Below are 11,321 nucleotides of genomic sequence, written 5' to 3'. Positions count from 1 at the left end.
TGCACGTACCCCTTCGGATCCCTACTTTTGTATCTTTGGGGTAAATACCCAGTAGTGCAATTGCTGGATCATATGGTAGCTCTATTTTCAACTTTTTGAGGAACCTCCATACAGTTTTCCAGAGTGGCTGCACCAGCTTGCTGGAAAGGTATTTTAAATCAAGAAACTCAGAAGCTATAGAAGTAGGGACATGTAAAATTTTTAAAATCTTGCTTTATGGCAAATAGTACTGTGAACAAATAGAAAGCCATAAAAAGGAACAAACTTGATACCTGCCACAGCATATGAATTTTATGTTTGTGTTTAAATGCCCCGATTGGGTGGGGGCCCGTGGTGTGGGCCCTGAAAGAATTCACTCAGGGCAGAACAAAGGAGAGAGCAGTTTATTGAACGCGCCCCAAGGGAACAGCAGGCAGGGCAGCAAAGGAGAGACTGTCTTCTTCGGAGGAGGCAGTGGTGGGGACTGTAGTTATAATGCAGAGTGAAGAGGTAGGGGGACATACGGAATTTTCCCCTTTTTGGTAACGGTACCTGGTTGTAAGTAGCTCATTGGTCAGTTAGGGTCTGTGGCCGTTTTTCCACGTGGGTCGCTTAAGAAGCCTGTTTGCATTCAGCTCGATGGTCACTGTGGGCCTTTTGCTTTGCTCAAGTTTCCATCGCTCAAGCCTGTTGCCTAAAAGCGGCCTCTACAGTGTTGAGAATAAGAAGCCAGCCATATACAGCTATTGTATGATTCTGTTTTTTGTGAGTTCCAAGAAGAGGCAGGACTGAGGGAGGGTGGTAGAAGTCAGGGAAGGCACAGTAGAGGGTGCCTGTGGGAAGGGCAGAGGGGATGAACGAACATTCTGGCATGATGGAAATGATCTGTATTTTGACTGGAAGGGTAGTTAATGGGTCTGTGCATTTGTCACAAAACACTGAAATGTACACCTCAGTCTGTGTATGTTAATGTACGTTATACCATAATAAAATTAAAAAAAAAAAAGTACAACACAACAGATAACAGGCTAATATCTCAAACATATACATCCTCTCACAAATTGGTAAGGAAACGATAACCCAAAGAGACAGTAAGCAAAGGATATAAATTGTTGGTTCTCATAAGAGAAATAAAGAGGCGTCTGGGTGGCTCAGTCGTTAAGCGTCTGCCTTCGGCTCAGGTCATGGTCCCGGGGTCCTGGGATCGAGCCCCACATCGGGCTCTCTGCTCGGCAGGAAGCCTGCTTCTCCCTCTCCCACTCCCCCTGCTTGTGTTCCCTCTCTTGCTGTGTCTCTCTCTGTCAAATAAATAAATAAATAAAATTAAAAAAAAAATAAAAATGGCTAATGTATGAAATGATATTCATGAACAAGTAGTTAGGGAAATGTAAATTAAAGTAACAGTGAGATGTCACTTCTCACTCATCCCTTTGGCAAAATTAAAAAGTGCCTCAATTCTTACTGGTGGAATTTGGGAGGAGGTGTAAAATATTCTCATGGATCACTGGTAGAAATGTGAATTGTTAGAACATTTTTGGTATGCTGTCGGACAATATTTTGCTTCTACACCCTGTAAGAATATTCTTAACATTGCAGCCAGAATAATCCTGGTGATGTAAGTCAGGGCTTGTTGGTCCTGTGCTCGGACTCGGACTCTGCAGTGGCTCCCCATTTTTATCAGAGTAAAAGCCAAAGTCCTTATTTGCACAGCATGACCCTATTATCTCTGACCTGGTCTCCTGTTTCTCTGTGCTTGCTGCTTCTGCTCCATCCACCTGGGCCTCCTGCATGGTCCCCGTAGCAGTCCATTCTCAGGGCCCTCTTCTTCCTTTTCCCTAAGACCTTTCTTCCCAGATACACCATATATAGTTATTTCCCTGTCTCTGTGGTATATATAGATATATTCCCAACCTTCTTGAGGTCTTTACTCAAGCATTATGTTTTCAACGAATACATTTTAGCTTTCTTTAGCCACCCTCGGTGGAATTACAATCCCCTCCCCAGCACTATCTCCCTCCCTTACTTATTTTTCAAAGCACATATCACCCTCTAACATTTTTTGTATACTCAATTCTTTTGTTTGGTGTCTCTCCCTAACTCTTAACTCTTAGAACCGAAGCTTAACGAGAATAGGGCATTTAACTGTGCTTGCTTACAGCTGTATCCTCAGTACCTAGAACGGTGTCTTATATGTAGTGGGCAGTTAAAAAATATTTGAATGAAGAGAAATATCTGTTGCCATTAGAAATACACACCTTGGGGCGCCTGGGTGGCTCAGTCGTTAAGCGTCTGCCTTCGGCTCAGGTCATGATCCCAGGGTCCTGGGATCGAGCCCCACATCGGGCTCCCTGCTTCGCGGGAAGCCTGCTTCTCCCTCTCCTATTCCCCCCTGCTTGTGTTCCCTCTCTTGCTATGTCTCTCTCTGTCAAATAAATAAATAAAATCTTAAAAAAAAAAAAAAAAAGAAATACACACCTTTTACTAGGAGAAAGTTATGAAAAGATACATACCAGCTGGAAATACTATTCGGAGGGGTGGAGATAAGCAAAAAGGTGGAAATGGATTGTGTTAAAATGTACAAAAATGCGAATATATGCTCCATTTGCATGTGAGTGTATGTATAAACAGGTGCATGAAAGCAGAAACCATCATGTCGGTCTCAGATGGTGACATTAAGGTGATTTTTTACTTCTTTCAAATGTTATGTATCTTAAGGTTTTGCAACAAAATTGAGGGAAAAAAGCAATTTTCTTTTTTTGTGGGGGAGTATTCACTTTTGCTTGCTTTCTTTCTGCAGTCCTTGGGCAGTCTTCTGGTTATGAATTTGCATTCCAGGTCCTTTAATGCCAATGAGGGAGTATGTACTTCTGAGTATTAGATTTAACCATTATGGTTAGAAAAAGGAATATTCTCCATCATAAATCAGTGAGCATAGATGTTTATTAAAGTATGTAAAACATTGGCTACTCTGGAGGATGGGCGAGGGTGGATATGGGGCCACCGTGGAGGAGGTGTCTGGGTGACCACGTTGGCACCACTGGAAATGGAGAGGCCTGGGCAGCTGGGTGAGCCATTTCGGAGATGGGGCTGATAATAGCTGTGTGAGGTAAAGAAGGGGAAATCTGAGTTGACAGCTCTTTGTTGTATGTATTGAAATGTTTTTCCCAGTTTGTCTCTCTTTTTTCGGGGGCAGGGAGGAGGGAGTCTTTGGCATCTCTTTGGTATATGGAAGTTCTTGCATAGTAAAATTTGTCCATCCGTTCTTTAATGGCTTCTAGGTTTCATATTTCAGGATTTCTCCACCTTGAAATTATAAAAATGGCCCTCCCCCATTTTCTTCTAGTATTTATGGTTTTGGTTTTTCATATTTATATCTTTGGCCTCTGGATTATGTGCGGAGAAATGATATAGGGACTCATCTTATTTTTCAGAAGGGTATGCCAGACTTTTACCTGTTGTTGAGTACAACTGCAGAAGAGGGTGATACCTTCTGTGGGACTGTTGCAAAGAGTTAGGCAATTCGCAGAATTATGGGCAAAACAGGTTTAGATTAGGGAGGTACTTTGTTATCACTTTAAGTTTGTAACTGGGGGCCAAGGGTGCAAGAGCACCTGGCTCTGGGGGTCCCGAATGGACTAGGTTTGACCACTCGCCACTGACAAAATCCAAAGACAGAGAAATGAGTGGTGGTGAAACAAGAAAGGGTTTTTTTTCAGTGAGGCCAGTCCTGGGAAGAAAGCCGAATAACTCTCAAGTATGGTCTCCAAAGTGCTGAAAATACTTGTAGATTCATATAAGGAAAATGTGGGGCAAAGATTGATGGGTACCTGCAGGTGGGCAGTAAAGGTCAGGTCGATCATTGTCTAGGGGTCAATCACAAGGGCTCTTGCCGGCCTTGGGGCAGTTCCTATTACTCCTTTGCCCTCTGGATCTTTTGCCTGAGGTAAGAGATCAGCTGGAAAGAAGAATTTAATCAATTAGAAAGTACACACTGAGGTCAGAGTGGGGGTAGTTGGCATCCTCTTTCAGGTTTGACAGCTCAGTGTTATATTCCAGTGTATGTTTTTTCCAACACCACCAAGTCATCAGCTCAGTTTTAACACTGTCTACCTGGAGTTAGCATCAGTCCAACAGGTTAAGGACTTTGCTCTACAAGACTGCACCCCTGCCCTGCACCCCCCCGCCCCCAATTTTAGGCACCAGTCACAAGTCCAGGTTGTCACCTGTGTCTCTGACCAACCAGCTATAGATCAGAGGTACCAGCAACCTCCTCCTCGGATTTGATTAATTGCTAAAGTGGTTCACAGCCCTCAGAGAAACATTTCACTTACTAGATTATCGGTTTATTTTAAAAGGGTATAAAAGAATATAACTTAGAAACAACCAGATGGAAGAGATGCATAGGGTGAGGTATGTAGGAAAGGTGACCACTCTCTGCACGTCCCTCTGAGCCCCATCTTTTTGGGGTTTTATGGAGGCTGTATTACATAGGTACACTTCATTAAATCATTGGCCATTGGTGATTTAACTCAATCTCTAGTCCCTCTCCCCTCTCTGGAGGTGGGGTGGGGACGGGTGGGGCTGTAATTTCCAACCCTCTAATTCAACCAGATTCCCCTGGCAATCCAGCCCTGATCCTTAGGTGGCCTGGAGGTTTTTCCGAAGGTCACCTCATTAACATAACAAAAGACCCCTTGATCTCTGATCCCTTAGGAGGTTAGAAGGATTTTCTTTCTTCTTTTACGAGATAACCGTAGCCTAAGGGGTGGAGAATGAATCAGGAAAAGTAGCAGAGAAATGGGCTTTAGGAGCCCAGACTTTGTCTTCAATCTTTCTATTGCTCTTTATTGAATTGTTTTGTTACTTTATCTTTCTCCCCTTCTGATCCTGATATCTGAGTTCTGCTGGAAAGAACACTTAGTCATGCTATCTGATTTTTAAATTCACTTTATCTTTATTGTTTTTTCAAATTACAAAAGGAATAGGCCCTCAGTGGAAAAACAATTTAAATAGTCTAGCAGTATATAAAGTAAAAAAAAGATGCCCTCTTCTGATAGCTCCCTTTATTTCTTCTTCCAGAAAAAAACCACCGTTGTGCATCCTTCAAAAGACTTTATTTTTGTTTATAAACACCACTCCCTTGGTAAAGGGCGATCATAACCCAAGCCTGCTTAAGCAGGATGCTATGAGGCTGACTAGTACCATGTAACCCCAAGGAGAATAATTCTGAGGATTGTGTTTTTAGTTGAACAAATTGTTTTTTAAATTGTTTATTTCGTCTAAATTTTTGTATACTGGCATAGAGTTCTTCATAATAATACCTTTTTTTCCCCTTCTTAGGGATTTTCTATCTTATTAAGGAGTTGGAGTAGGGAAATGATAAATTGAAATTCATTGTGTTTAATTTTGTGGATGGAAGTTCCTGGGGAGGAGTTGAGGATGAGGATTTTCTGATTTTAGAAAAGGAGAGCAAATGTGTGTTCGACTTTGGGAAACTCTCCATGGTCTGGCTCACAGGCCTATTGGCCTCGTTCCTCAGCCTTTCTGACCCTGCAAGTATCTCTTCAAGTTCTTCCCTACTGCCCCAGTACCATCGGAGTTTCAGTTTGTCCATATATGGCTTGATTGATTGTTTTCTCTTTTCTTTTTGCTGGCTCTTGGAGCTAGTGCTCCAGAGCTTCACTTAAAAGATGGGCACTTTTGTAGTGGAGGCCTTTAAAGAGGGGGGTGTTCAAGAGAGAATGATCGAACCTTTGAAGGGTTGTACTGCTTTAAAGGTGGGCAAGAGAAGATTTGCATGAGAAATCAAGGATGTTAAAACATTTCTTTCCATGTCTTTGTGTAGAGTAAACAGTTTAGCCTTCCCTAAGGAATTTCTAGTTGTCTTTTCAGTAGTTAGGCTGTGGTGCTATTATATGATTAAGCAATACTGATTTGAGATGATAACTTTTGTACTACATACTTGGGGAGAAGAAAACTGTGGGGGGAGGGCTCAAAGAATTGGGCACAGTGTGTTTTAATTTTTTGTCTAGACCTCTGGAGTAATTAAGTGAAGTAAATCATCCCAAGTCACTGAGTTTCTTGCAGAACATAATTCGGGTCTTGACTTGTGGCATCCAGACCCTTGGCAAACACCGTGGACCCACTTTGTGGCAGCCCCCTTGTACTGCTCCACGTTGCACAGAAGTGCTCCAGACTAGAAGTGCTGAGAAGCCAGTTTTTATTTCTAATCTGTGTGACCTGATACTTTATTTATAAAATCCAGTAAAAACAAATTGTTGTAAAAATGAAGTTTAAAAAGGACCTACAAACAGATGTCCAAAGTTTTTATTATTAGGTTTAGCAGACATAAAATTATTTTGTTAAATTGTTTTAAGCCTTTAAAATTTCTTAGGTTTAGTTTCTGTAATGATCTCGTGGGCTAGTACCAAATAATTCACTGATTGGCACTGGTTCTCGAACCACACCCTGAGGCATACTGCCTTACCTCTCCTCCTATCCTCTGAGAGAACTCCTCATTCTTGAATTTAGGATATTAGTGAAGCCAGGTGCTTCTGGGAAGGGCTGTATCTTGAATCACATTTGAACACTGTCTCCAGTTAGGCTATAGGAAGAACAATTTAAAATTTAATTAACATTGTAAAAATTGTTACCAAAGAATCAAGAAGCCAGTCTTTGAATTACGCAAGCAACAGATCTGGAGCTATATGACTCTGAGAGACTTAGTAAAATTTCTGAAATCAGTTCCTTAAAAATAAGTCTGTTGCTAAGATATATGAGGAAATAAATGTCTTTCCTCTGCCAACAAATCCCCGATAATGTGATTGCCTCCAAATAAACAAAAGAATCAGAAAAACAAAAAACTAACCATCCTGGGTCATGTATTCCAGAAATCAGATTGTGCGTTTAGCATTGCTAGATAGGATTATCAAGTCATTGCTCAAATCATAAACTTTTCCAAGTAGAAATGCTTCTCTGAGGACCAGAGAATCCTCCCCCCGCCCCACAAATTTACCATAGCTATGACCAAACAGTGAATCTTTCTTTAGTTCTTTCCATAAACAGAATTGAACGTAATGACTATATTAGTGTCATCAAAACTTGGCTTGCTTTTGAAGTTGGGATGCTTAAATTACTGTGTTGGGGATTTTAAATTTCACTTACTAATAGATTTTGTAATTTAATTTTACTTGTTTAATAATGAACAAGTGCAGTATTTTTATTAACTCTATTTTGAATCTGAGCTTCATTCTTTCTCTAAATTGTATTTAATGTTTACTTTTCAGGAATTACCCAACTCTGTCTTTCTGGTGATGGAGGTAGGTAGTGTATGTGCTGTTTAATTTACTTCAAATTCCTTTTGATTAATATGTACTTTACAGTGGACAGTAGATTATTATCTGAAATTTTGAATTAATGTCCATTTAGTGACTTAGATTCTACTTTATAAGTAATATATAATTTAAAAATTTGATACCATAATTCTTATGTTTTCAGACTAGATTTACATTATATAGAAACTATTTTTAATTAAAATTAACTGATCATGAATTGAATTAATCTTGAATCCGTTTCCTTATTTTAATATTTTTTCTTTTATGTATCAGTACTGCAATGGTGGAGACCTGGCAGATTATTTGCAAGGTAATTTTTGTTTGTCTGTCAGTGCTCAATAAAGATAGTACTGTAGTCTGTTTAATCCTGAGAGTTACATCTGAAATAATGCTGACCCTGTTTTCTGCACTTGTATAGAAACATTCAATAAATATTTGTGTATTTGTTTAAGTGTGAATCGCTTTGCTGACCAACTGTTGTTTGTTGTGGTTTTATTCCTAAACTTGTGTATAAGGGCTTCCTTCATGTATCCCTCTTTCTGGCAGTGTTTGAGAGATGGGTCCTCTCCCCAAGAGAGAAAAAACCATATGGTTCTCTTCTTCGAAAGACTCTCTGGGTTACCAGCAGTGAACCTTTAGTCCCTTTCATTTCTTTCAAAATAAAAAAATCACAATGCAAAAATATATCTAAGAATGTGTTTATTAAGTGAATCTTTCTTGTAAATTAAAAAGTTACAGAGGATTAATTAAAAGTAACATTGAAATTATTTCCTGGCAGAGGTAAGATTTTAGTACTAGATGGTGCTTGAAATTCTGTATCCAAAATGTATATACACAGGATGGATATAAGGCATTCAGATCAAATTGTGTCTCCCACAAGTATTTTTTAAAATGGTGTCAGATGAGGCCAGCATCTCCTTGTTCATCCCTTAAAATGCAAGGGAAATATGCAAAAAATATCTCAACCTCTGAATAGATCATGGCCGTTGATGGTGACCCTAACACATCAATAGGTACACTTACAAAGGATGTGGACAGTTTACGAGAACATATTAAAAATGTTCAGTTTCACCTTGTAATCAGGGAGTGCAATTGAAAGTGAGCTTTTAAAAATCTTTCAAATATAAAGTATTGCTGACTTTCAAAAGCTGCGCAGAGATTAATAGGAAGAACACTGGGAGTGTTGCCCTCAGCCCTCGCCTGCGGTGGGTGAAGTGGCCCAGGGCACAAAGCTCCTTCCCTTCCGTGGCCGTGGGCCTGGGCACACAGGGGACAGCGGCGACCCCAGGACGGCGACCCCACGGGTGCTACATGGTCCACCGTCAACAGAGCTCCTGCGGTCCGTGTACATCGGCTGGCCACCCAGGCACTGGAACTGCCACCGCGGAGAAGGAGCAGAGCAGGAGTCCGGTTCATCCTGAGGGGGGAGATTCAGGCCCGAGGGGAGCCGAGACCCCGCCTGGTCCCGCGTGTCCCTGCCCTGAGTGGACCGGTTCTCCTCGGCTCCTGCTTCCTCGGGGCGTCCCGTCTGCCCTGCCCGCCGTGGGCCCCTCCTGAGCCAGCACACCTTAGGGGAGGCACCGGACAGAGACAGGATTTGGAAGCTTGGTTTTTGGCTAGCTGATTGTTGTGGAAGGAGAGGAGGGAGTGTGGGAGGGAAGGAAGGAAGGGAAAGAAAGGAAGGAAGGAAGGAAACTTATTACGCCCCCCAATTAAAAAAAAAAATTATAAATAGTTGAGGCTCCGTAGTCCCACTCCTGTCCTTACCCTTCAGAGACAACCTTTACCCTGAATTTGGGAGTTTATTGCATGTGTAGTTTTGTGTTTTTCCCAACCAAGTTCTTCTTTTTTTTTTAATCCTAATTTAGTAAATCTTTTCTTTTTTCAAAATGTCATTTACTAGTAGATAGAATGCAGTGAGACAGGCACTTTCACTGACCACTGGTGGAAAGAAGTTCAAGCTAGAAAACACCCTGCTTCTGCCTTCTCAATCAGCAAATCTCGAGTTCCTTGATGTTCTCAGTGACCCGGGTAAAAGCACCTTTTCCCCTGGGGTCAGATTGAGTGGCACCCTATCAGTTTAGTGCCCTCATTGGAATATCAGTTTCCCTCATTAACAGAAGTCCTCCTCACCCATGCAGGCAGTGTTACTGGTGTCGCGGATTTAAGTAAGCTTTGGCAGCAGTTTCGTCCATTATGTTGAACCCTGTATTTGATATTCCAGAGCACTAGCGTTAGAACAGGAGACCCAAGAGTGGGGAGTTTACGAGCTTGAGTGTTGGGAGTCAGACAAGCTGGTTTATAACAGTGCCCCTCTTCACATCACTTAATTGCTGTGGTTTTGGTCAAGTCCTTGAACCTCTCCCTGGCCCCTCTCTGCCACGGTCCTTAAAGGAATCCCTTGTAGTTTGAAAACACTTGTAAAGACATATAAAAGAAATCTGGACCTCAAGGAATTTTCAAGAGTTAAATTGTTCAGTAAGGTGGCCACCAACCTCATGGGGCTACGGAGCTCTTGAAATGTGGCCCAGTCTGAAGATGTGCTGCAAATGTGAATATATTTGATTTTGAACACTTCAAGGAAGAAAATGATTATATTTCATTAAGGCTTTTATGTTGATTACAAGTTGAAATCGTTTTGGACGTATTAGATTAAATATATATTATTTAAACCTGTTTCTTTTTCGTTTTTAAAATGTGGCTACTAGAAAATTTAAAGTTACATATGTGGGTCACATTATATTTCTATCGGGGAGCATTATATCACAACACGATCATTTAGTCCTTTTATTTCCTTTGATAAGTAAAATGCCATTCACATTTTCAAAAGAAAACAAATCCTACTGATTGGCAAGTTTAAAACATCTTAAATTAATTAGCAAGTCGTACTTGAACATGGATTCTAGCGGAATTCGTTGAGTGAGGCAGCCGCGGCTGAGCCTGCTCCCTCTGGGCTAACTTGCTCAAGAATTCATTTATTTGGAAGAGTTTTGATGTTGGCCATGCCTTTAAAATACTAAGTTTTTAATGTGGCAGATTCAGGATATGGGGTTGTGATGAGAAGTATGCATTCCATGTTCATAGAACTATGTGAATACCTACTACAGTTTGTGTCAGAAACAGATTACACTAGATCATTCACTTCCCGCCACAAGAATGTTAGAATTTGGACTCTGAAGCAAATTTAAGTATATTCAATTGTATGTCATGGGGCAAAAATTCAAGTTCTAAGCAGCTGCAGTCATTTAAAGTAGCCCTAGAATGAAAATGGAAATGAATGAAATGGAAAACTGTCCATTCTAATTTTTGCAAAGTAAGTTAAGTAAAACATTACAAAAATAAAGAGCTAATCATTGGTTTGACCCACCCACTAAGATCTGGAAGAATACACTCCCTATTTTTAGCAGTGTTTATTTCCAAGGGATGGCATATGGAAGATACCACGTTTTATATGTTTTAGTGTATTTAGATTTCTTTTTGTTTTCAGTGAGCATCAAGAAAAGAGTCCCAAAGAATAAAAAAAGTAAAACAGAACTATTTATAAACCATGGGGATTTATCTTCTTAGAAGATGTTAAGGACATAAAATGTCATTATAACGTGTCTAAAATGATTTTAAAGATAATACTTAATTTGTTCCAAGTGTAATATTACTTTTGTCTTCTTAATTGCATATTGAAAGATTATATAGAACATATTCTAGAGTTGTATGGGCAGAAGTATGTTCACAAAGGATTTAGTAGATAGGGTCATGGCTATTAAATCCTTAATGTAGATTCAGGAATCACACTTGTGACTTTTAGATTCATTGTAATAAAAAGTTTATCTTTGTGTACTGACTGTATTTGAATAGTTATTCTGTGCCAGGCTTTTTCTAAAGTCTTTATTATTAAAGGCGCTATCTTGTTTGATTGTCACAACAGCCCCATGTGGTTAGTCTGTTTCCAGCTTTTTCTAGATGAGGAAGTAGGCACAGAGGGTTCATATTCCAGGGTTACACAGTAAGGAG

At 40.4% G+C, this 11,321-nt stretch overlaps 1 protein-coding gene across 3 annotated transcripts in view; it reads left to right on the top strand.

Moving 5' to 3' along the window:
• The first annotated feature begins 1,311 nt into the window (after positions 1–1,311).
• The window catches only part of ULK2 (unc-51 like autophagy activating kinase 2), a 72,181-nt gene continuing 62,171 nt past the window's right edge, over positions 1,312–11,321 (top strand). For 2 of the 3 annotated variants that reach the window (XM_081805644.1, XM_081805643.1), the window contains exons 1-2: positions 1,313–7,298; positions 7,587–7,623. In XM_081805644.1, coding sequence (XP_081661770.1) covers positions 7,251–7,298; positions 7,587–7,623 — 85 coding nt within the window. In that variant the 5' untranslated portion in view covers positions 1,313–7,250. Of the gene's footprint in view, positions 7,299–7,586; positions 7,624–11,321 lie in introns of all 3 variants that reach the window. The other variant, XM_081805645.1, reaches the window with a different exon arrangement.

Source organism: Leptonychotes weddellii, chromosome 15 (genome assembly GCF_054177405.1).
Source record: "Leptonychotes weddellii isolate Sample4059 chromosome 15, ASM5417740v2, whole genome shotgun sequence".
In the NCBI taxonomy this organism is placed as follows: domain Eukaryota; kingdom Metazoa; phylum Chordata; class Mammalia; order Carnivora; family Phocidae; genus Leptonychotes; species Leptonychotes weddellii.
Note: the sequence above shows the minus strand (reverse complement) of the source record. Positions and strands in the feature narration are given on the sequence as shown.